This window comes from Caretta caretta, chromosome 6 (assembly GCF_965140235.1).
Source record: "Caretta caretta isolate rCarCar2 chromosome 6, rCarCar1.hap1, whole genome shotgun sequence".
Taxonomy (NCBI): Eukaryota; Metazoa; Chordata; order Testudines; family Cheloniidae; genus Caretta; species Caretta caretta.
In genome coordinates, this window is record NC_134211.1 from 11244776 (window position 1) to 11268635 (window position 23860).

A 23860-nucleotide genomic window follows, 5' to 3' on the forward strand; every position below is an offset into this window, starting at 1 on the left:
CAAAAGGGCTAATGCGATCCTGGGATGCATAAACAGGGGAATCTGGAGTAGGGGAGAGGTGATTTTACCTGTATATTTGGCACTGGTGCAACTACTGCTGGAATCCTGTGTCCAGTTCTGCTGCCGTTATGGGGTTTGCCAGTCACCACTAGGGGCACCTCCTGCTGGCTGCTCTGGGGCTCAGCTCTTTCAGCCTGGTGCCCTCTTCTTGCTGTTCCTTGGCCTGCTGTCTTGCTCTGGGGCCCCTCTCTTGCTCCTCAGAAGCTGCAGCGCCTCGTCTCCATGGTTTAGCCCTCCAGCCAAGTCACAATGGTCCTTCTCTTCCGAGGTTCTACAAAATCCTCCACAGCCTCCCAGGCACGTGCCCTCAGTGACTGGGATGAACAGTCCCAGACGGTCTTCACGATCACTGCCCGGATCGTGCCAGTCCTTCAGGGACTGTAGGGGAACCCAGGCCCACCCTCTATGCTGGGTTCTGGTCCAGGGGTCCTGTCTCCAGCAGCCAAGCTCTGTACTACCCCAAACCTTCCTGCCTCACCCCTAGAGTACTCCCTACCGTGCCTGTCCCAGGCTTGCATTGTCCACCCTAGCTAGACCCCTATGTCCTCCTGGTCTACTAGCCAAACCTTCCTCCTGGGGCCAATACCCCTTTCTCTCCTTATCCCAGGGACAGCGACTGCAGTTCTCCTCCCTGCAGCCTCTTTCTGCCACCAGCCGCCTGGTTTTATAGACGCCTCTCCTGTTCCACCACAGGTGAGCTTCCCTTACTTAGGGCTCTCCTCTCAGCCTAAATGGTACAGTAAGGAGGGTCAGCTCCCAAGGCTCACACTCCCCCACTCTTCTCGCAGAGGTAATTGCTACCCCAAACACCCCTTTCGTGGAAAGACGAAGGAAAGAGCAGGCAGCCATTGGTTCCAAGCGTGGACCCCTCGACCCTGATAATAGTAGATTTAAATTCCAAGGAAGGATTGAATCCGCCACCTAGGGAGATAGTCTGTCCAGACCCTTTAAGTACCCAACGGACATGCAATTGGAGAATCCTGAGTGACCTGCACTTGGTGGCTGGAAAGCAGAGATAGCTGCTAGTAAGCTCTGACAGAACTAACAGCCAGGCCTTGTTATTTCCAGCAGAACAAACAGTCCCGAACATGTTTTTATTCTGAGATCACGAGGAGAACTGCGTCCAATTTCACAGGTAAATTATCTAGGCAGAAGGCTTTCTGCTATTTAGGAGAATGTTTTGCATGTTCTCTGAACAGTCGGCCTCCTGCGGAGTCAACCATGGAGTGTCCATAGCGTGTGATGAAGAGCTGCTGGGTTGGGATGCAGCAGGCGACCATGCTCTTGTGAGGTCAGGGTGGTGAAACACTGGAATGCGTTACCTAGGGAGGTGGTAGAATCTCCTTCCTTAGAGGTTTTTAAGGTCAGGCTTGACAAAGCCCTGGCTGGGATGATTTAACTGGGAATTGGTCCTGCTTTGAGCAGGGGGTTGGACTAGATGACCTTCTGGGGTCCCTTCCAACCCTTATATTCTATGATTCTATGATTCTAGTTCTGGAGGCAGTGTCAAGGGAGGTCTGGCGGACAGGGTCAGCAGAGTAGAGAACTGAGGCCAAGCCAGTGCTATAAGGGATCATGCAAGCATGATCCTTCTTGATTTTTGAGCAGCACCATAGGATAAACATACATCTGTTTGTCCTTCCAGGGTAAGAGGAAGGTGTCTGTGAGAGATCCTTGTTACCTGCTCTTGAACAGAAATGAGTCTTACACAATCCAGCCTGAGAGATCCTTTTAAAGCAGCAGGTATGATATATTACTGGTCCAGATTTTATTCTGTTTGCACATCACAGATGTGATCAAGTCATGATCACTTACATCTAAGCCCCATTCATTTTCAGTTCTGTTATCAGTTCCTCTTTATCTGTCAGGACAAGAGCTTATAAAGAATTTCCCCCATGTTGGCAGCAATGCTTTCTGAGTGAGGAACTTGTCATCTATAACGTTTTGCAATTCAAGTGTGTTTCAGTGCTGATAGCAGGACACCTCCAGCATATGGCACTCAAATTAAAGTCCCCCATGAACACGCAGTGTTTTCCCAACACATTAAGATGTGTAAGGATCTGGTCACCCTACTCCCTAGTGCATGGGCAGTGCGTAATAGAGGCTAAGCCTCCTCAAACCTTGTGCAGCCGGGGCCACAGGGGGAGGGACGGAGTTCTCTGGTTCCCCCTCCAGCCCGGCTAGGCCATAGCGGGGCTGCAGCCTCAGCCAAAAGAGGCGGGGCAGGAGGGCTAGCCCTAGTGTGATTTGGTGGTTGTAGCAGACACCAACTAATACCCTGTGCTTTATCTGTTAGGACAGCAGGTCTCAAACATTAGCAACCTGAGGACCCGCATTTAGATTTAAATTTTTTTGCAGACTCCCAAGTCCCCTGCTCAGCCCTAGCCTCCACCCCCCACTACACCCCTTCCCCCAAGGCCCCACCTCTTCCCACCCCTGCCCCTCATCTTCCCTGCCTCTTTCCACCCCCTCCCCCAAGTGCACCCCATCCCCATCCCCACTCCTCCCTGCTCCCTCCCAGCATTTCCTGCACCCCACTAAACAGCTGTGTCACGGCAATGCTCTGGAACTACTCCCCATGAAGCCAATCAGGACTCTGGGGAAGTCTCCTTTCTGTGAGCAGCCTGTCTGCAGGACACAAAGCTCACACAGCTTCCACCTTCCTGGGTCCGACCTCGGAGCATTTAGCATCCTCTGCCCCTCCGTGCGCTTCCCACAGCGAGTCCGCCCAGGCAGCCTCCTGGAGAAGTCAGAGGGTCCTGCACCCCAACTTCGCAGTCAGACATGACTCTCAGCTAGCCAGTAAAACAGAGGTTTATCAGACGACCGGAACATGGTCTAAAACAGAGCTTGTAGGTGCAGAGAACAGGACCCCTCAGCTGGGTCCATTTTGGGGGGCAGTGAGCCAGACAACCACTTCTGCACTTCACTCCATGTCCCACCAAGCCCCAAACTGAAACTCCCTCCAGCCCCCCCTCCTCTGGGCTTTGTTCCTTTCCCAGGCCAGGAGGTCACCTGATTCCTTTGTTCTCCAACCCTTTAGCTCTCACCTTGCAGGGGGCAAGGGCCAGGCCATCAGTTGCCAGGAAACAGGGTGTCGGCCATTCTCTGTGTCCAGACCCCTGCACACACCTGCCCTCTAGGGCTCTGCAATGATCATACACCCTTACCCCACCACCTAGATACTTAAGAACTGCATAGAGGAAACTGAGGCACCCCCACACTATTCAGAGGAAACATTAAGAACAGTCCCACTTCGTCACAAGCTGTTCCCCGCTGTGCTGTAGGCACTGGGAGGGAGGGAGAGGAGTTGAGGGAGGAACAGGGAAGAGTTGATCAGCAGGGCCGGTGGACCCCCTGGGGTATCCTCACGGACCCCCTGGGGTATCCTCACGGACCCCCGTTTGAAAAATGCTGTGTTAGGACATTGAGCCTTAAACATTCCAGATCATTTTCTTCCCTCGTCAGTAGGGGAAAGAGGAAGGCTGGAGAGTGTCTTTAACCCATGGAAGGTGGGGGTCAGATTTCCTAGGTCAGCTTGGGAGCTCAAGCCAGCTGCTCCTCCCCGGCATTGCAGTCAGGCAACACAGGAGTCGTGTGGTGCTGGGTGGCTGGGCTGGGCCACCCATCACAGCAGGGTGCAGGTGCCCGTATGCTTGATCCTGAAGGTGGAGAGGACCAGCCCCCTTTTGCGCTCGCTGTAGGGTGGGTAGCGCAGGGAGTTCATGGTCTCCAGGCCCATGCTGCGCAGGAGGCAGGCGCGGTGGTGAGAGAAGGTGTCAAAGCTGAACTTGCCGTGGTACGAGCCCAGCCCACTGTTCCCTAGAAACAGAGCAGAGCTTGGATACGGGCACAGGCCAGGGCCCAGACGCATCCACCCCCACGGTATGATCCCTGCCCACACACACACACACACACACACACACACCCCCAACGGTACGATCCCTGCCCACCCCCACCCGCCCGCCCCACGGTACGAGCCCAGCCCACTGAGCTCTGCCCACACAGCACGGCTCAGTCATGGGGCCCAGCCCCACCCACCCCCAGCATACGATCCCTGCCCATAGAGCGCGGTTCAGTCATGGGGCCCAGCCCCAGGCTGGAGGGCAGGGAACAGGGGCAGGCTGGGGGCCCAGACGTACCAATCCCACCAAAGGGCAGCGAGATTAGCGTCATTTGCATCACGGAGTCATTGGCACCAAAACCTCCGCTGCTCGTCCGCTCCAGCACCCGGCGCACCAGCTAGGGGGAAGCAAAGATGGGAAGTGAGGAAGCCCTCATTTGTGACGGATACCCACCCGCAGCTACCCCAGTGATGCCACATCAGATGGCCCGGAGCCCCTCCCACACAGCTGCTTCCCTCTGGGAGGAGTGACCAGGCCCGGGCGGAGTGCGGGGAGCCAAGCAGAGCCATCCTCCTGTGGAGAGTGGCCCCCAAGGTGGTGGGGTCGTACTGCCCCAGCAGCGAATGGATGAAAGGCCAGTTCCAGCATGGAGCTGTGGGCCCAGACATGAGTCCTCAGCCAGAACTAGCCCTAGATCCCTGCCCCGCACCTTGCTGTTGGCGGCAAAGACGTACACGACCAGCGGCCGCTCCCGGCTGTTGATGAAGGCGATGGCTTCGTCCACGTTGGGCACGGTGACGATGGGCAGGACAGGCCCGAAGATCTCCTCCTGCATGGCAGGCTCTGACGGCTGCACGTCCACCAGCACCGTGGGGGCTGTGGGAAGGGGGCATCACTCACTGCAAAGGGGCACATGGCAGCCCTCATCCGCCATCGGTCTGCCCTCATCCAGCCCTGCCCTGCCACCAGAGCTCCCAGCGCTCATTTCTCCACCATCAGGGCTCCCCTGGATCCGCAGGCCAGAACCCAGCTCCCTGGCCATGGGTCCCCCAGAGCCCCGCACCCTGGCCAGGGCCCTCACCGACGTAGCGCTCCTTCTCGTCCGTCTGCCCCCCGATGGCCACGCGCCCGCTGCCCAGCAGGGCCCGGATGCGCTGGAACTGCTTGTCACTGATGATGCGGGCGAAGTCGGGCGACTCCCGGGGGTCGGGGCCGAAGAACTGGGTGATGGCGTGGCGCAGGGCGGGCAGCAGCTTCTCCTGCGTCTCCGCACTGCACAGCACGTAGTCGGGCGCAACGCAGGTCTGCCCCGCGTTGAAGCAGCGCCCCCAGACCAGCCGGTTGGCCACATTCTGCATGTCGCTCTCGTCAGCCACGTAGCAGGGGTTCTTGCCCCCCAGCTCCAGCGTCAGCGGCGTCAGGTGCGTGGCCGCAGCTGCCATCACGATCTTGCCCACTTGGGGGTTGCCTGTGGGGGTTGGGGAGACGCGTCAGGGCACAGACCTGCCACTCTTCCACCCGAGGATGCAGGCAGCCTCGGCCTCGCCCAGGAGGGGGAAGGATCCTGCATCTGGCTGGGAGCTCCAGTCACTCCCAGGCCCAGTCTTCAGGGGCCTCAGGGCTCAGAGAGTCACTCAGCTGGGATCCCAGCCCTGGAGAGCCTTCTCTTGGCCCAGTCAGGAGAACCCCGAGGGGCCCAGAGCCACTGGCCGGGCCCCAAGTGTGTGTCCTGGCAATGGGCTCTGGGGGGAGCTCCCTGGGAGAGGGTAGGCAGAGGACATGTGTGTGGGGGGGCTGGACGGTGCCCTCTGGTGTGGAAGGGCAGGGAACCATGGGGAGGACTGAGTCACTCGGGACATACCAGTGAAGAAGATGTAGTCAAACTTGTTCTCCAGCAGCTGGGTGGTCTCTGCGGGGCCCCCAGTCACCACAGCAAAGCAGTCCTGCAATCGGAGAGGGGAGGGTGTGTGGGGTCATCTTCATCTTGCCCCCTTTACTCTGCCCCACTCCTGCCCATTGCTGTACTGTTCCCCTCTCTGCTCCCTGTCCCCATCACTCTGACTACCGGCACTGACGGGGCATTGGGGGGGAAGGGGGCACTGGGGAGCAGCTCAGTGGGTGCGGGGATGCAGTGGTCGAGGTATTGGGGAGCACAGAGGATAGCTGGGTGTGGGAGGCTGGGGCATGGGGGCCAGCTTGGCATGGGGCAGGGGGCTGGGCATGGTGCTAGGTGTGCAGAAGTGGCTCAGCATCTGGGGAACAGGAGATGGATGTGGAGCCAGGGGAGGGGGCAGCTCCTTACCTTGTCCAGGTAGCTGGGCAGCATCTCAGCCACGAGCTTCTCAGTGCTGCTGCTGATCTCGGAGGGTTTGATGATGACACAGTTTCCTGGTGGGGCAGGCGGGACGTCACTGAGCAGCACAGACACCTCCCCTCCCAAGGGCCTCGCCTCAGCACCCCGACCCGGCACCAGGGGCCACTGCAGGGAGGTGTCCCTAGGGAACACACCAGGAGCCTCATTTGCGGCTGGGGCAGGTTGTGGGTTAAGAGCTCTGGCCCAGAGGATGTGGGTGTGATACTTCACCCCATATTCTTCACAGTGATATTATTATGATATGATTATGGCATAATTATGATGCACTTTATGCAAGACGGGTCATGTAAGGTGTCATTGGGAAGGTTATGATTTGCTGAATATCATTATCCTAGTTGTATGCATGTATCATTTTTGTATCTGAAGTTATAAATACTGACACTGTATCTATACTCAAATGTAGTTACACCTGGATAATGCCCACTAGACAAGATGCTTTTAGTGTAGATAGATGGCTGCGAAGAGCCTATTCAGGGCAATGGGCCATTAGGAAAAACAACAGGCCTTAGGAGAAGCTTATCCCCCACCTGGTGAGCCTTCCTGAGAACGCTACAAACAGCCTGTAGGTAATGGCTACTATTACTCTACAAGGACATGTGACCAGGCTACTCCATCTTGGGATGTCAGTATTTTCCCCACAAACTGGTCTGGGAAGCAACTGTGGAAACAAAGACTTCCCGCCATATGCTAAAGCTATATAAGGCAGGGAGTGACATCATCTGGGGTTCTTTACTCCCCACACAAGAAGACTCCTGGAAACACCAGGAACAAAGACTGAACCGGGAGAAGTGCTGGACCCAGGCTAAAGGGATTTCTAGCCTGTGTATGAAAGACCTGGGGATTCCACGCTGTAAAGCAAGTGCAGCTTGCCCCTTAAGTATCTACAGCCTGCTTGCATCATTTCTCAGGGTGAGAATCTGCTAATTCATATCCAATCTATTTAGTATATTAAGCTTAGTTTGTGTTTTTTATTTACTAGGTAATCTGCTTTGATCTGTTTGCCATCACTTATAATCACTTAAAATATATCTTTTGTAGTTAATAAACTTGTTTTTGTTTTAATCTAAACCCATGAACTTTGACTGGAGCGCTTGGGGAAAATCTCTACTTGGTTACCACAAGTATGCATTGCTCTCTTCATATTGAGGGTGAGGCGGACCTGGTATTAAACCCATATACTGGCGAGATTTGACCAGGGCAGGACAGTACTGCTCTGCAGTCCCAGGCTGGGAAGCTGGTGGTTAGAGAATCTGCGTGTAATTGCAGCTGGGTGTGTCCCTACCTGTGTGAATGCTGGTGAAAATGCAGGCTGGAGGGCTTTGTGGTTTGTCACAGCAGCACAGTGTGAGAGGGAGCCCAGGCTGGTGGGTCAGGGGACTCAGTGATATTCCAGTTCCAGGTGGCACCCCGGGGAGAACCCATCACAGTAGGGACCATGCTGGGGGTGGAAGCTCTGCCTGGAGCAGGTTTCAGGCTGGGGGGGTAGGGACCATGTGGAGGGGGAAAGTGTCCCTACTCCCTGACTCACCAGCAGCGATGGCCCCGACCAGGGGCACCAGAATGAGCTGCAAGGGGTAGTTCCAGGGCCCGATGATCAGCACCACCCCATAGGGCTCCTTCCGGATGAAGGCCGTGTCCAGCTGAGTCACCTGAAGGCAAAGCCGTGGCATCAGGATCTAGGGGAGCAGGTCCCAGGTCCTGAGGGGCGGGGGAGTGAACTGGGCCGTGGGGACAGGAGCCCTGGCTCAGCCGTGGGGGCAGGTCCCGGTTCAGCCTTGGGTGCTTGTTCCCGGCTGCCACAGGCCTAGGCCTGGGGGTGTGTTTCTCCCCCCATTTCACTTGCGGGAGGGGCACGTCCCCTCTCTCTCCCCACTCAGCCCAGAGGATGCGTCTCCTCCTTACCAGGTTCTTGTCCACGCCCTCGTCCTTCATCCAGGTGGACAGGTTGTTGAGTGCGTAGTTGACCTCATTCTTGACCAGGATAATCTCAGAGAGCTCCACCTCAAAGGGGGGCTGGGGGTACAGAACAGCGGTAGCTTCATCCCCCATCCTGGTCATGCCCATTCTGCCACTACTTCGAGCTGGATGCTGCGTGCCTCAGTGCATCCTACTGCCAGGCACTGGAGGTGCCTGAATCCCATAGCCAGCTGGCTGGAGAGCAGAATTGCTCCGGTGAACTGAATGGAGCCTGCCCCTGGGAACGGAGGCCCCGGAGGAGATTACGGATGCCCAGCCAGTGGGCCCTTAACCCTGACTGGCAGGGAGGCCAATGCAGACTGGGCTCCTGAGGGTGACAGCAGGTCTAGAGCTAGGGAGGACAGTGTTAACAGACTGGGCTTGCGGCTGCTACTGGGAAACAGAAGCACAGATGAGGGGAGAGCGAGTGCAGCTGGAGCTCAGAGGATCAGGGCATGGCACAGGGGCTACAGGGCGAGGGGCTGGCTCTCTGGCTTCCACCAGTGTGAGCTCTGCCCTACACTCCACTCCCCGTTTATGCTTTGCTGCCTTGCCGACCCTGGATTCCAGGTGACACAGGCTACCTGGTTTGGAAAGGGCTGTCTGGCATGGCCGCAGATCCTGACAGACAGGCATTGATCCCCGAGGGGGAAAAGGCTCTGAGCAGGAGTCTGGCTCAGTGGGACATGCTGGGCAGAGCTCTCAGGGTAAAGCAGGAGGGCTGGAGCCCAGAGGCTCCGGAGGCAGTGAGGCTGCGTGACCGGCCCTGGAGGAGGAATGGGACCTCTTGGGGGCCTGGTGCACAGAAGGGCTCCTCCGAGCAACTGTATAAGACTGGGACATAGACCAGACCCTGTGAATCCATGACACCACCAAGGCCTGGGACACAAAGCTCTGCCTATCCACCACTACAGACCCTGGGGGCGGCGTGGGGCAGGGGTGGGACCAGCTGGGGGAAGCTCACTGGGGTGGGGGCAGATGCAGTGCCATCTCCCCTGGCAAACAGTCCCTCCATGGGTCTGTGCGGTCCCCGGGCCAGAGGCACTTGGACTCCTCACCAACACCAGACTCTCACACAGCCACCTAGGTGCATGCCAGCTCTGGACGGCCGAGAGATCAGACCCATCACGGTGGGCGATCTCTGGCCTCGGATCTCCTCACCTTTGTCACCTCCCAGCTGGCCCCAAGCAACGCGACAGGCCTGGGCACAGGGCCGTCCCGCCCGCAGGAAATGCCAGTGGATGCAGGTCACCACAGCACGTCTCCTCAGTGCCACAGGCTGCCAGGAGCCCTCACCCCATAATCTCGCCCTGCACTGGCGCCCCATGGACAAGAGAGACCAGGGCTGGGTCGGGCGCGTCTCAGCGCTCCATGGCCTGGGCCCGGCGTATCTAACAGAGCCTAAAGCCCAGGGAGGAGGACCGGCGTTGACAGCTCCACTCCTTGGGCCAGGGGGACTCTCTGCCACCAGGCAAAGCTGTCTGTGCAGGAGACAGAGCCTCCTCCGGGGCTGGTCACAGCCCAGGGAATGAACTGTCCTGGGAACTACGGTTCATCCCAGCCTTCCCCTCCAAGGGCCAGGTGCTGCTCCCAGTGGCCTTCACTGACAGAACCCAGAGCAGCAAGGACATTTAACTAGACCCTACCAAAACACCCCCACCTGCACACAGACAGTCCCGCCCCCAAGGGAGGAAAGAGGGAACCACATGCTGCAGTCACCTCGCGTAATGCACAACCCAGAGCCCTCGGCTCCTGCGGGGAGCAGGGTGGGCCAGAATCCTGGGCAGATGAGACCCCAGTGCGCCTCCTGCTCTCTGTGCTGTGGGGATCCCCAGGGAGACCCCCATTCCCCCTCCAACCCTTCCCTACAGGGAGACCTGCCCCCCACTTGCCCTGTGCTGGGCTCTGGGCTTAGCCCCGCCCGGCTCACCTTGCGCATGTCCGAGGCCATGGCATCCAGGATAGGCTGCTTCTTGTCATCCAGGAAGCGGCCCAGCGCCTCCAGCTGGGAGACCCGGTGCTCAGCGGTGCGCGTCTTCCCCGTGAGCCACGCAGCGCGCAGGCTGCTCACCAAACCCACATAGGGGTTCATGCTGGTTGGGAGGGGGTAGGTCAGCCTGTCCGGGGAGGACCCAGAGTCCCCCCCCATCCCCAACTCTCATCCACACAGCCGCTGACCCCCACCCACCTTCACGGCCACTGATCCTTCCCCCTGCCCATTCCCATGGCATCTGAGCCTCTAACTCCCCTCCCTCTGCACCCGCTACATATCCCCATACTCTGATCCGCTAATCCCCACCCCCTGCACTCCTTGTCCATCCCCAAGGCCTCTGATCCCCTAACCCCTCTCCCCCTGCTGCCCCTGCCCATCCCCACAGCCTCTGAGCCCCTAACCCCCTCCCTCTGCATCCCCTGTCCATCCCCACAGCCTCTGAGCCCCTAGCCCCGCTCCCCCTGCTGCCCCTGCCCATCCCCACAGCCTCTGAGCCCCTAACCCCCTCCCTCTGCATCCCCTGTCCATCCCCACAACCTCTGAGCCCCTAGCCCCGCTCCCCCTGCAGTCCCTGCCCATCCCCACGGCCTCTGAGCCTCTGACCATGCCCATCCCCACAGTCCCCAACCCTGACCCCTGTCGGGGGGGGCACAGGCAGTGGGGGGGGGGTCCTGCCCCCTTGGAGGGAGTGCAGATGGGGAGTGGAGTGGTCCAGCCCCAGAGGGGCCCAAAGGTTAGGAATTTCAGTGAAATCAGGGATGTGGGGGCAGCCCCGATTTGGACACAATCCCACAACCCTCTTCTGCCCCCTACCGCCCCATGAAGCAAGCCCCGGCCTCACCGCCTGATCACCCTGCCCCCGCAGCAGGCCCCGCCCCCAGCACCTGTTCACCCCGCCCCCAGCACCTGTTCACCTCGCCCCTGCAACAGCCCCCCGGTTCCGGATCCCCCCCGTACCACGTACCTATCGCGGCTGTTGGGATTGGGATTGGCACAGCCCCGCCCCCTTCCCGCCATGCTGATGACGATTGGGCACCGGCCCTCCGGCGGAGGAAGGTGATTGGCTGGGCTGGGGCGGGGCTGAACCAGGGGTGGGATCTTGTGGCCCTTCACGCGCTGTGATTTCCTGCCGGGTGACGCGGCCACGGCTCCACCCCCCGCCTCCCAGGGCAGGGCAGAGACCTAGAGCCGTCAGCGCCGGCGGGGGCTGGGAGGCAGGACTCCTGGGTTCTTTCCCTGCTCTGGGAGGGGAGTGGGGGTAAGAGCAGGGGACAGGCAGGTCTGCTGGGTTAGAGCGGGGGGCTGGGAGCCAGGACTCCTGGGTTGTAGCCTCACTTGGGGAGTGGGGTCTAGTGGTTAGACTGGTGGCAGGGACTGGGGGCTAGGGCTCTGGTGTCCTTTCCTGGCTTGGGGAGGGCAGTGGGGTCTAGTGGTTAGAGGCTGGGGGCAGCTGAGAGCCAGGACTCCTGGGTTCTATCCCAGCTCTGTCCTGCAGTTGTTCAGAGCACGGATTTATCCTCCCATCAGTGTCCCACACAGGTGTGACCCTACTGGCCTGTGGCCCGTGGCTCCCTGCTGTCAGTGTGAGGATGGGCCTGCCTGGCCTGTGCTGGGTGTTGGTTTGGTTGGGAGGAGACTCTGCTATTGGGTGCTCTCCCCAGTAAGATGCTCGGAGGGGCAGGGACTGGTGACTTAGCGCAAGAGCCCAGCGCTGCCACTGCCCTCCTAGGCCCTAACCCTGCTTCAGTCAGCAGGGCTTGGCCTGGGCCCCCTTTGTGTGGTGGTGGTGCTAGCTTAAACCTGCTAGCCCACCCACTGGGCTCTGCACCCTACAGCTGAGGTGACCCACAGAGCTTGGTGTCTCTCGGCACTCGGCCCCTCACCCAGCAGCTTTGGAGTCCGTCTTGCCTGTGTCGTTGCCTGTGTCGCTACCCGTGGGCGCCTTCCCTGGGGTGTCTCTGTTTGTGTCCATGTTGTTACCCTGGAAGGTGTTAGTGGCTTTCAACAAACGTGTCTTTGATCTATAGAAAGTCATAGAACTGGTTAAAGTCAATGGCTGTGCTAAGCACCTGTCATTCAGGCCAAGGGAATAGAGCAATTAAATGTCCCTTTGTGTAGTGGTAGCTGGAAACAGCAGGAAATCACTGTCCAAGGCAATGAACCTCACTGCATTGAACCCTTTGTGGGGTGATAAGCTGGAAACAATAGGAAGGCAATGAGGCTCACAGCAAAGCTAATCACAAGCCAAGGGGTTTCCATTGGATTGATTGCAAATGTTGGGGAGCAAGAAGAAGAATGGATTGGTTGTGTGTGTGTGAGCAAAGAGAGCAGCCAGGCTGCAAGAGATGCAGCAGAGAGTGGGGCCCTAGAGGAAGCAGAGACTGGGCTGCCTTTGGGCAGGGAGCTCACTGGAGCGGCAGACTTGGATTTCTGAGCAGGGACTTGCCTCCTGTTTGTCTCTGCTGGGCGCAGGGGACCAGACTCTGCCTGCGTTCTTTGGGCAGAAACAGGATTGCACCAAAGAACAGCCCTGATGCGTAGCCTCCATTTCTGCTTCTAATAGAAACAGCCTGGCAAGGCCTGAATGAACCGCTGGGGCCAAAGGGGGGACAGTGTTTTCAGCTGTAAAGGGAAGAGGAAATACCCCACAAATGTTACACCTGGCATGGTGTGTTTGGGGGGGCACCCTGCTGGGGCTGAGGGGGTGAAGGGTTAATGCATCCTGTAAACCTTTCATTTTCTCCAGCCTGCTGGATTGGGCCTAGGAGTTCGGTCCCGTTCATTCAGAGCAGAGGTGCTGTCCCAACACCATGTCTGTACTGCAATAAAACACCCACAGCTGACTCAGGCTCACAGGGCTCAGGCTATGGAGTTAAAAATAGCAGGGCAGATACCCAGGCTGGGGATGGAGCCTGGGCTCCAGGACCATCCCCACCCCCATACCCCAGCCCAAATGGCTACACCCCAATTGTACAGCCCCACGAGCCTGAGTCAGCTGAGCAGGGTGGTGCTGGGGGGCACTGAGCAGGACCAGGCTTGCTGGGGGCCACTGAGCGGGGCTGGGCCGGCCAGGGGATGGGAGGGCACTGAGCAAGGCCGGGCTGGTCAGAGGATGGGGAGGAGGGCACTGAGGGGGCCTGGCTGGCCAGCAGATGCGGAGGCACTGAGGGGGCTGGGCTTGCCAAGGTAGGGGCACTGAGGGTCCAGGCTGGACAGAGAATTGGGGGGCACTGAGGGGGCTGGACTGACCAGAGGAGGGTGGGGGGGTACTGAGCAGGGACGGGCTGGCTGCAGGGGGCACTGAGCAGGGCTGGACTCGTCAGGGGATGGGGTGGAGGGGCACTGAGGGGGCCTGGGGTGCCCAGGGGACGGCACTGAGGGGGCCTGGGGTGGCCAGGACTTGAGAGATCCCACAGGGTTGCTCTGCTCCAGGTTCTCTGTCCATTCGAAGTCTTTCTCAGCAGAGGGCCTCTGCTACCCTGACTTGGACACCCCCAAGGGTGGGCTGGGCCCAGGGGCCTCACTTGAGTGTTGCAGGGGAAGGACTGGGCCCTTGGATAAATGACAGTGCCCCAGTGTCCCACCCCGGCTGGCCTCAACAGGAAACCCCAGAGAACAGGGACCAAGGCACCCACTCTCCAGAGCTGCTGGGCACAGGGACGGGATGCCAGGGCCTGCCCAAGTGTCCTAGCACAGAGGCAAAGTCTGTTCTGGGCCTGCATTAGCAGGGGCAGTTGGTCAGTGCCAAGGTGTGCGTGGGCCGGGCAGTCCCCTTGCCCTGCTGCCCTCCATGCACTGATGCCCCCATGTCTCTCTGTGGGTTCTCTCCTCAAGGATCTCCACAGTTGACAATGCCCCAACGGGGTTACCTTCCTCCACACTCACGCAGTGCTGACCCACCAGGCTCCTGAGTAAGAGGGGCACAGGAACCCCCAGCCTCGCTGGCGTTACCTCTTCTCTGCACAGCACCCAGCCTGCTCCCTGCCAGGGGTTTGCACAACTGCTGTGCTGACGGTGCCCAGCTGCTTGGCATTCCTGATGCATCACCCTGCCGTGATGAGCCTGATGCTGGTTCAAGGGTTAGTTTTATTTGTGTAGAGGTACCAAAGTCTACAGGGTTCAGCCTGGGGCAAGGTCCCCTGAGCTGGAATCCACGGGGATGGGAGAGGCCCCATCCAGTTCCTCTCCTGGGCCCAGAGCAGGACTCACCCACCGCCTATGCTGCCCCTAGCGGGAGCCTGGCATCCACACTGGCCAGCAGGCATGGTAAGCATCACTGCCCTGCCCGCCTGCCCGAGGATAACATGGCAGAGCCGGTACAGCTCTGTCCTGGGCAGCTCCATCCCACAGCTGCCTCCAGCCGCATGCTCTCTGCCATCATGACTGCTCCCCAGCCAGCTAGGGAATCCCCTGCCCTGTGGCATGCTGCCCCCTGGCACTGGCTGTCCCAGATTGCTGTCCTATCCCACATTACCACAGCTCTTGTTACCTGCCCCCCCAGGGTGTGTGTGTATGTGTGTTCCCACGGCCGTGTGATGACCCCCCGGGTGTCAGCTGCATTGGAGCAGGTTCCCTCCTGCTCATGTTCTAGCCCCTGACCGTTGCTCTGTCCTCACAGCTCCTCCCAATTGAGTGCCCCCTCGACCCAGCAAGCAGTTAAATTGGATGGGCTCTCAGCCCACCCCATGTGGCACCCCCTGCGCCCCACCCCGCAGCTCCTCCCATGTTTGCCAACCAGTAGGGGAGCATTGACTACAGCTGTGTGGGACTGGCCTCAGGATGCCTGGGTTCTGCAGTGCCTCAGTCAGTCACTCCAGCATTGATCAGGAGTAGGGGGTTATCCAGGCTCGGGAGCCCTGCAATGGGTTGGGAAGGAGGCCACTGACAGGGGTCAGCAGAGCCTCATTTAAAGGGAAGCAGCGTTTGGGGGTGGCACAGAGCCTCCAGGAGGTTCAGGAAGCACCAATGCCCAGTGCCAGTGCCCGTGGTTGGAAGGCACAGGAGCAGAGCCCTAACCCTGTGACCCAGTGCAGCCAGCAGAGGGGGGCAGAGAGCTGCAGCAGGGGGTTTAGTGTGGGGCACACAGCAAACAGCCCCTTCCTGGAGAGGTCCAGGCATGGAGAGGTGGGTGCCCAGCCTGGGAGCATGGGCCATTCCCACTAGCAGTGAGTGCCTGTGTCCTGGTAATCACCAGGCTAGCAGCACCCCCATGTGGGGCATCACGCAGCCACCTACCTGCCCACGTTCCCAGACACCTGGAGCTGGCCAAAGCTCTTTTGAGGCCAGAGTGACCCTAGAAATGTACACTGGCCTAGCAATGTGGGTTATGGGGGTCATTTCTTCACATTTCTATACCAGCTGGAGCCCTGGCGCACACCCAGCTAGACCAGCAAAACCATCCAAATCCTTTTGCCACTATAGTTTATTTTGCTCATGGAACTGGCAAACAGAATTTCCCCTGGGGGTTGCCCACCTGGCTACAGTGGTGTTGTCATGATATTCCTATCAGGATAGCTATCCCAGCACATCCCTCCTAGTGTCTCTAGCACCCCTTAGGGACTGTAGCCGCTGCCTGCCAAGGACAGGGTACCCTGCTATCCCCTGGAAACAAGGGATGGCTCCTGGACTGCACAGGCCCCTGGGAAGGGATGAGCTCCTTCACCCAAAAGCTTCCCCAAGGTTGAGGGGGTGCTACTCCCTCCCAGAGGGCTCCCAAAGGGGTGTGAGCAGCAACAGGGCACATGAGGGCCAAAGAGAAGGCAGGAGCCTTAGGGAAACTGGCCCTGATCTTCCCATCTGGCTCCTCCTGGGGCAGGCTGGAGATCATTTGGGATACACAGCCATGTGGCCACCAGCTCCCCTCCCTGTCCTGGGCATGTCCCCTGTCCCAGGGCCGGTCCTTAGGGACCCAACTCAAGTCAGAGGAGATTTGCACTGGGGTAAACAGCTGCACTTCCTATCTCAGGTCCTTATCCAGTCACTTCAGTTTCTGGACACTTCACACTCCTTTGTGTGTTTATCCTCTCACCCCCAGTGCAGCAGGGCCAGGTTGTGACCCCACTGCAGCCCTGAATATTCACACACTTGCTCAGCCTCTCTCCTCTAGTGCAAGTCTCACCCAGGCCAGCAGCTCATGTCTAGCCAGGAGGGGGCCAGGTAAGCGCTGCCTTATGGCTTTCGGCCACAGTGTCAGAGGCGAGGCTGGCACAGAGGGAAAACTGTGCCGTCTGAACCCTGCCGACTGACTGTGGGGTGTGGCACTAGCTGCTCACGCTGTGCTGAGCATGTCCTCTAGCCACAGCACAGAGCCCACACACCCTCCACTCCGGGCGCTTGACTCACCTGCCATGCCCAGCGTGCAGCACACCAATCTGGGCCACAATTAACGTGTTAGAAACCCTGGCCATTGCTGTCATGCCCAGGGGGCCTGCATTAGCAGCCCTGCTTCCCTGGCTTTTATTCCTCCCAGCCACACGCAGCAAAGCATCGCCTGGGGCACCTCTCCCATGAACTGCTGCACAGCTGCGATGTACGGCAGTTTGCAGGCGCCCACAAAGAAATGATCCCAGTGCATTGGGGGACAGCCATGGGAGCACTGATTGTTCCACAAGAGCTAGACTGTGTAGGTGCTCACTGAGCCAAGGGCTCATTGTGTTAGTGCCTCAAAAAGTCCGCAAATTCAGGCAAGGCCAGGCCTTATTCAAGGGGTGTTGAGAACCTTCATCTCCCACTAAAGCCCGGGGGTTGGCATGGACACTCCCAGGAACAGCCCCTCTGGAAGTCACACTTCAGAGGGCTGCAAATGGCTCCCAGAAAGCCAAGCACCCAAAGGGGGACGCGTGCGCAAGCTCTATTCACGTTGCTAAAGCAACAGGAAGCAAACATGGCTCTAACGGACTCACTGGCCTGGACAAGGGCATGATCCCCAATACACTCATTGTCACGGTGAGTCCCACATCCAAAAGGAAAGGTCCCTCTGGCTGCAGGCTGATTATACCAATCACACAGGGCAGCCGCTGTTGCCACTGGGGGTCCAAGGGGTTCTCCCACCCTCAGCAAAAATCCCCCTTCCCCCCAGGATGGTGTCTCCCCCTCTTTCCATGGTGCCTCTTGCTTGCAGCACTGCCTGGGCCCCTGTTGTCCAACCACCCCACAGAGTGGTCACTTTATATAAGCTATTACCAACAGGAGAGGGTTTGGGGGGGGGGGGAGCGAAAACCTGGATTTGTGCTGGAAATGGCCTAACTTGATTATCATACACATTGTAAGGAGAGTGATCACTTTAGATAAGCTATTACCAGCAGGAGAGTGGGGTGGGGGGAGGTATTTTTTCATGCTTTGTGTGTATAAGAATATCTTCTACACTTTCCACGGTATGCATCCGATGAAGTGAGCTGTAGCTCATGAAAGCTCATGCTCAAATAAATTGGTTAGTCTCTAAGGTGCCACAAGCACTCCTCTTCTTTTTGCGAATACAGACTAACACGGCTGTTACTCTGACAGTCTCCAGTGCAGTACAGCCCTGTGGATCCCACCCCAGTGCTGCAGGTGGGGAAGCAAGGCACAGGGGATGCAAGCCTTGTCTGCACCGAAAGATTAATCCGGATTAACTGCAGACGCACAATTAAACTGGATCAGCAAAAAGACAGGCCCCACAGATTCATCCGCCCGAGACGCTGCTAAACCAAAGTGAGACCGGGTAGGCCCGTCCACACAGGACCCTACGACTCTGAATTAACACCACCCATCCCACCAGCTCCAGGCCGCCTCAAACCCCACGTTGCGTCCACGCGTGCGCTAAAAGCCCCGCCCCACCCCACTGCGTCATAGGGAGGACCCTATGTCCCTCCAGCAGCTCTCCACCAATCCGCGGATCCGTTATGTGTGTAAATCCTCCCCCATACCGCTCCGCCAATCCACCTGGCCGTTCTGGACTTGGCCACGCCTCCCTCCCCTCCACCAATTGGACTGGCCGTCCAGAGATGACCCCGCCCCATACCTTTCACAATCACCAATCAACCGAGGTCGTCACTAGTGATCCCGCCCTAAATCCCATCCCTACGCCAATCATTTAACCGCAGAGATTCTTCGTCATATCCGCACGGCGGAATCAGAACTCGTGCCCCGCCTCCCGTCCGGCCCCGTAGCCAATGAGACACGAGCTGGACGCTGATTGGCCCCAGCGCTTGCCGGCCTAGGCTTGGGCCGCTCGCAGCAGACTCAGAGCCGAGCGGAGTAGGGGTGCCCGGTGCTGTCCCCACAGGGGTGAGTGTCACCCCCTGGCCCCGCCCCGGCCCATGCCCGGCAGCCTCCCCCCGGGGTCGGTCCTCCCGGTCTCGCTCGGGTCACTGGGACCTTCAGGGGCACAGGCGGCTGCGCATGCGCACGGCAGCTGAGCGGGGCAGGACGCCTGGGTTCCTTCAGCTCGCCGCTGTCTGCCAGACCCAGATGCCGCCAGGATGGGTCCTAGGTCACTCAGCCCCGTGAGGCGCCGTCCAGGATGCCTGGGTCCCTGTCCCGGAGCAGGGGAGTGTGGGAAAGTGCCCTGCACTACGGCCCCCGGACGCCTGGGTCCCATCCCGGGAGGGGGGAGCTGCAGGACCCCTGTGGGAAAGTGCCCTGTACTGCCATCCCCTAGTCCCGTCTGCAGGGTTCAGGGGCTGGTGGGCAGGGCTGGCCTGTATTGGGTAGGTGCAACGCTGAGTGTGTGAGCTGACACTGCCTTCTCCTCCCTGTGCTGCAGGATTGCCCTGGGCTCAGCATGGCGGCGCTGCGGATGATAGGCCGAGCTTCCTGCACAGGTAAGGCCTGCAGCAGCAGGGGAGACCCACCAGCTCCCCCACGCTGTAGGGCTGTGGGCTGAGCCTTCTTTCCCTCTGCTGCCCCATGGCGCTGGGGCTGGAAGCATTCTCTAACCTTTCTCCTTGGTTCCCCAGGGACACCACCCTGCCTGAGTCTCACCCGGCTGCTCAGTGTTACAGCCTCAAGGAAGTCCTACAGTAAGTACTGCTTCCAGCCCTCCCCAAGGCTGCCCCTAGAGCTCTCCTTGGGGGCACAGCATCCAGAGCCCATTCTGGAGGACATGGATGAGCCTGGTTTTCCTGTCCCCCAGGGGACTGCACCCAGAGTCCCTTCCTCCAAGGGATGTACGATCCAAGTTAGGTCTCTTCCATCCCCCAAGCTGCCATAGAGTCCCTTTCAGGTGCTGTCGGGGCACCCTATCCAGAGGATGGGTGCCTGTCCCAGCCCCTTCATGTTGGTCTGTGTAGGGGGGTGATGATTTATGTCTCCCCTATAGAGTATGTGAATGTACAGGAGCTGAAATCGGACATGAAATCCATCACCGACCGGGCTGCTCAAACCCTCTTGTGGACAGAGCTCATCCGAGGTGAGCCCTGGGCTCTGTTGGGGTGGGCTGTGATGGCAGGACCTGGAGTGGGATGGCTGTGGTGGGACCTGGTGTGGGGGTTGTCGGGATTGAGACTGGGGGGAGGTGGGCTGTGAGGGGCTGATAGGCACGGATGCCTCCCTGTGCCAGTGAGATGGCAGTGGGGGGGCCCCCACGTGGAGATGGTTTAGGGTCTGAGTGATGCTTTGTGTCTTCGCTGTTCCTCAGCTGGATTCTAACCTCCCCTCGCTCTTCCTCTAGGCCTGGGTATGACCCTGAGTTACCTCTTCCGGGAGCCTGCCACCATCAACTACCCCTTTGAGAAGGGTCCCTTGAGCCCGCGTTTCCGGGGGGAGCATGCACTGCGGCGCTACCCGTCTGGAGAGGAGCGGTGCATTGCCTGCAAGCTCTGCGAGGCCATTTGCCCTGCCCAGGTGAGCCTCCCCTTCGCCCCAGGGGTTGCCCATGTGGGGTCGCACCTCCCAGCCCCAGTGCCCTTTCTGATGCTTGTCTCTGGCATGGTGCAGCCCAGGTAAGGCACTCTTGTGTGCTGAGGTCCCCCGGTCTCTGCTCCCCTCCCTAGGATCTCATCCCCAGGGGGCCTTGATTTGGTTCCCTCTGCGAGCCTGTTGCCCAGCTTGGATGTCCTGTGTTTGGGGCTGTGAGAGCTGCATTGACCCCAGGAGGGAGAGGTGCTGCACGGGTGCCGACACAGCTGGGTCCTGACTCTGTCCGGGCAGCGGCTCCAGCCCTTCCTCCAGTCCCATTGGCAAAAGCTCAGTGTGTGTGCCCCCCCCACCACCACTTGCCCCATTCCAGGGCGGAGAGTCTCCAGCTCCCTGTGGTGCATGGTGTTGCCCTCAGCCAAGTAGGCAGCACACCTGCTTTTCCCCAGTGTGTTTGGAGCGGGGGTGCTGGGGCAGGGAATGACCGTGTTCTCCCCTCCCCCGCCAGGCGATCACCATCGAGGCTGAGCCACGCGCTGATGGCAGCCGCCGAACCACCCGCTATGACATCGACATGACCAAGTGCATTTACTGCGGGTTCTGCCAGGAGGCCTGCCCTGTAGATGCCATTGTGGAGGTGAATGTGGCCGGCTGCGCGTGAGGCTGGTGTCTGGGGGAGCCAGGCATGCAGTCTCTCCCCAGACCTGCCCTCATACACCTTGGCCTCTGAGGGCCTCTGTAGGGAGGGAGGTCCGGGTGGGTCTCTGCACTGGGCAAGGGAGGAGTGGAGTCTGTCCGTCCATGTCTGTCTTGGGGGCAAGGCCCTGGTGGCAACTGTCTGCTCTTCTGGTCTCTGCAGGGCCCCAATTTCGAGTTCTCCACTGAGACACATGAGGAACTGCTGTACAACAAGGAGAAACTGCTCAACAATGGGGACAAGTGGGAGGCTGAGATCGCGGCCAATATCGAGGCTGACTACCTGTACCGGTGACAGCTGGGCCCCCCGAACTGCCCAGCCTGCTTCCTAGATCCACCCCTGCAATAAAGGGCCTACACCCACTGCCACAGCTCCTCTGCGCCTGCCTTGGGGGAGAATGGGGCTTCAGGGTGTGGGGTACAGGGGGGAGTGAGTGGGTGGTTAGGGGGCACCCAACCCAACCCAACCCAGGTTCTTAGACTCTCTCCCACCTAATAACCCCTCACTCAGGGGCTCTCATTCCTGTACGTTTGCATCGTGGTGGGTGGGTGGAACTGAGGCCCTGAGCAGGGGAGGGGACTCTGCTTAAGGAACTGGGATGTGGGGGACACATGACCCCTCCCTCCTGCTGTCCCAGTGCTACGCATCACAGTGGGTCTGTAACTGGCTGTGGCTCATTCCCAGCGCCCTTGAGAACGGTGTGTAATGCTGTCCACCCAGTGCTCAGGGGGGAAGAGCGGCTGTTGAGGGGAGCAATAGGATATTCACTCCAGTTAGCCCAGTGTTTGGTGGGCGAGGACACCCTTCCCCACAACTCCAGGGAAAGGAGCCAATGACAGAGCCAGGGTTGGCACCCAGTCCTGCTGTCCCAGTACTGCCCCTCCCTGCCCTGCTGTGTGAGGAAATAGGCTTAGGCATGCTGGGGGAACTCTGCCAAACACTGAGCCAGGCAGTGGTCTGTCCCTGCCCCCTTTTGGCCCTGGTTCTGTCTTGTGCTGCTATCATCCCTTGCCCTGGCAGGGGGCTGCTTGCCCTGAGCACTATGGAGCTAGAGCAGGGCCTCCGCTGACTGAGCTGGACTTGGTAGCAGAGAGGGGCAGCTCCCCACAGACCTGCTGACTCCTGCACTTGGGTGAGTGGTGGCCAGGAATATACTCCCCCTGGATGACTCTTGCTGCCCAGCAGAGATGAGGTCTAGTCTCCTCTGGTAGTCTAGTCTAGTGTCTGGTAGTCTAGTCTAGTCTGGTAGGTCTAGTCTGCCTCATGAGTGCCCTCAGGAGCTTGGGATGTCAAGGTGTCCTGCAGAGGCTGAGCAACATGAGTACCAACCTCGGGGCAGACTGTTACGAGGCAGGGCACAACCCCAAATGGGCTGGGAGTTCTGGATTTAGATTTCAGCTATCAAGTGTGAACGTCTCAGGCATTGTAACAGCCTAGCGAGGGAGTCTCAGACCTTCCCCTTTGCTACACTGCTCTATCTTGCCACCTAGGCAAGGTTGCTTGTGTGATAGATGGTCCCTTACACCAAAGGTCACAACAATATTCAGCTTTCTTCCAGTCTGAAAGGATCAGTTACTTACTCCAGGGCAACTGCACCTTAGATCTCGCACCAAAGACAATGCTTGTATCCAACCCTTTTGAAAAAACGGTCTAAAGATTAACTAGGTAAAGGAAGTAGTTAAAGCAGGTAAACATACACACAAATGAGTTACAGCTTTAAGTTTCAAAAAGTAATAGAAGCTTCTTATAATAAGCAAGCTCTCTATGTCCTTTAGGGCTAACCTAGGCCAAGCACTGGGGATCTTTGACTTACGCTTGGTAGTCTTTGCCATTCAGAAGCAAGTAGCATGAAAAACAATTTCTCCTTGTTGAGGGCCTTTTATTCCTTCGCCCAACCCTTTCTGCTTCCAGCTGCAAATTCAGCTGGTGGGAGGAATTCAGCTGCAGTCTGCTTTTCATGGAGGGTGGGGGGAAGCAATTCACAAAGCCTTTTGTCTTCTGATGTTCTACAGTGGTTTGTCTGGTGTCTCTGGGCCTTCTTTTGTTGGGCCGGAGATAACACCTGTAGCAAACTAGAACCTTGCAGTTGGTAATGCTTTTCACCTGTCCGGTGCTGTCCAGTTACAGAGCCAACACTGAAATATCACCATGTGGGATACAGGTGTAAGTGAGATTACAGGATGCAGCAATCTACAAGCACTTTATACTCTCTAACGAAACACTTTTGTAACTCTAATACCTATTTTAACAGTACAACACACAGGTGAGCCAGAGTGGCTCCCTATGCCCCGTGGCTCTGTATTTGTCAGGGTTTAGCTGAGGCCTAGGGGTCTTGGCATGAGGTGGCACCTGGTCTGTCAGTATCAAAGGGGAGGTCAGCCAAGTCAAAGCAGCACCCCCATTCCCCCACCAATCATACCGAACAGGGTCAGACCTGAACAGTCCCAGTGCCCACTTCAGCTTGGTGGGATTGCAAACATTTAGCCAAGGTACCAGCTGCAGCACACCCACCTGGGTCCCTCACTGCCATCCTGAGCCTGCCAGAACCAATGGGAAGGGCGGGGGAATCCTTCCTGCTGGAAAGTGCCAGTTACAGAGGCCCAAGGGGGTTCTCTGTCCCTGCTCAGGAGACACCCCTCCCTTGGGGGAAGGAGAGGGGACTGCAGACCAGCCCCTCTCCCTTTCTCTAATCCTCCTCATTGGTGCCTAGGGTGGGGGACCCATGGCCAGCGAGAGGCTTCATCAGCCTGCTCCAGGATGCGGGCCCTGTGCTGCTCCAGGCCTGGCCTCCTTGTGGGCACACTCCTCCCCAAGCGTATCCTGCTATCAGATTGTTTCCCCCCTCCAAACCTGGCCCAGTATGCTGCACAGGGCCCAGGTGAGTCCCCTGCCCCCAGGTCTCACCTCACCCGGCCCCTCAGACTTGCTCTGTCCCTGGGATTTGCAGCTGCCCCCCTTTTAGTGCTAGCTGAGAATGAGATGTCCCCGTGGGTTGTAGTTTCCTTCCCTGATGTGACGTTCCCCTCTGGTATTGTCTGGACCAGTGATCTGCTAGGCCACTCCAATCCTTGACTCTGAGAGCCAGCCTTACCCTGCTCTGC

General features: G+C 58.6%; 2 protein-coding genes across 7 annotated transcripts; one reads left to right on the top strand and one right to left on the bottom strand.

The window, feature by feature from the left end:
• Window positions 1-2856: 2856 nt before the first annotated feature.
• LOC125638381 (aldehyde dehydrogenase family 3 member B1) lies at window positions 2857-11278 on the bottom strand. 5 transcript variants are annotated; one of them, XM_048854048.2, is made up of 10 exons: window positions 11193-11278; window positions 10166-10328; window positions 8182-8292; window positions 7808-7928; window positions 6208-6293; window positions 5767-5848; window positions 4987-5373; window positions 4615-4781; window positions 4203-4302; window positions 2857-3882 (listed from the first exon to the last, which is right to left on the bottom strand). In XM_048854048.2, exons 1-10 carry the CDS (start codon window positions 11243-11245, stop codon window positions 3689-3691), a joined length of 1464 nt encoding a protein of 487 aa, XP_048710005.2. In that variant the 5' UTR covers window positions 11246-11278; the 3' UTR covers window positions 2857-3688. The 5 variants fall into 5 exon arrangements, with proteins under 5 accessions (XP_048710005.2, XP_048710004.2, XP_048710008.2 ...); XM_048854047.2 differs by lacking the exon at window positions 11193-11278 and having other exon boundaries at window positions 10166-10469; XM_048854051.2 differs by lacking the exon at window positions 11193-11278 and having other exon boundaries at window positions 3747-3882; window positions 4640-4804; window positions 10166-10471.
• Window positions 11279-18346: 7068 nt separating this feature from the next.
• NDUFS8 (NADH:ubiquinone oxidoreductase core subunit S8) lies at window positions 18347-21122 on the top strand. 2 transcript variants are annotated; one of them, XM_048855208.2, is made up of 7 exons: window positions 18347-18493; window positions 18972-19029; window positions 19165-19227; window positions 19527-19616; window positions 19878-20050; window positions 20571-20699; window positions 20922-21122. In XM_048855208.2, the coding sequence occupies exons 2-7, from the start codon at window positions 18990-18992 to the stop codon at window positions 21051-21053; spliced, it is 627 nt and encodes a 208-aa protein (XP_048711165.1). In that variant the 5' UTR covers window positions 18347-18493; window positions 18972-18989; the 3' UTR covers window positions 21054-21122. The 2 variants fall into 2 exon arrangements, with proteins under 2 accessions (XP_048711165.1, XP_048711164.1); XM_048855207.2 differs by lacking the exon at window positions 18347-18493 and adding an exon at window positions 18656-18711.
• Window positions 21123-23860: the final 2738 nt, after the last annotated feature.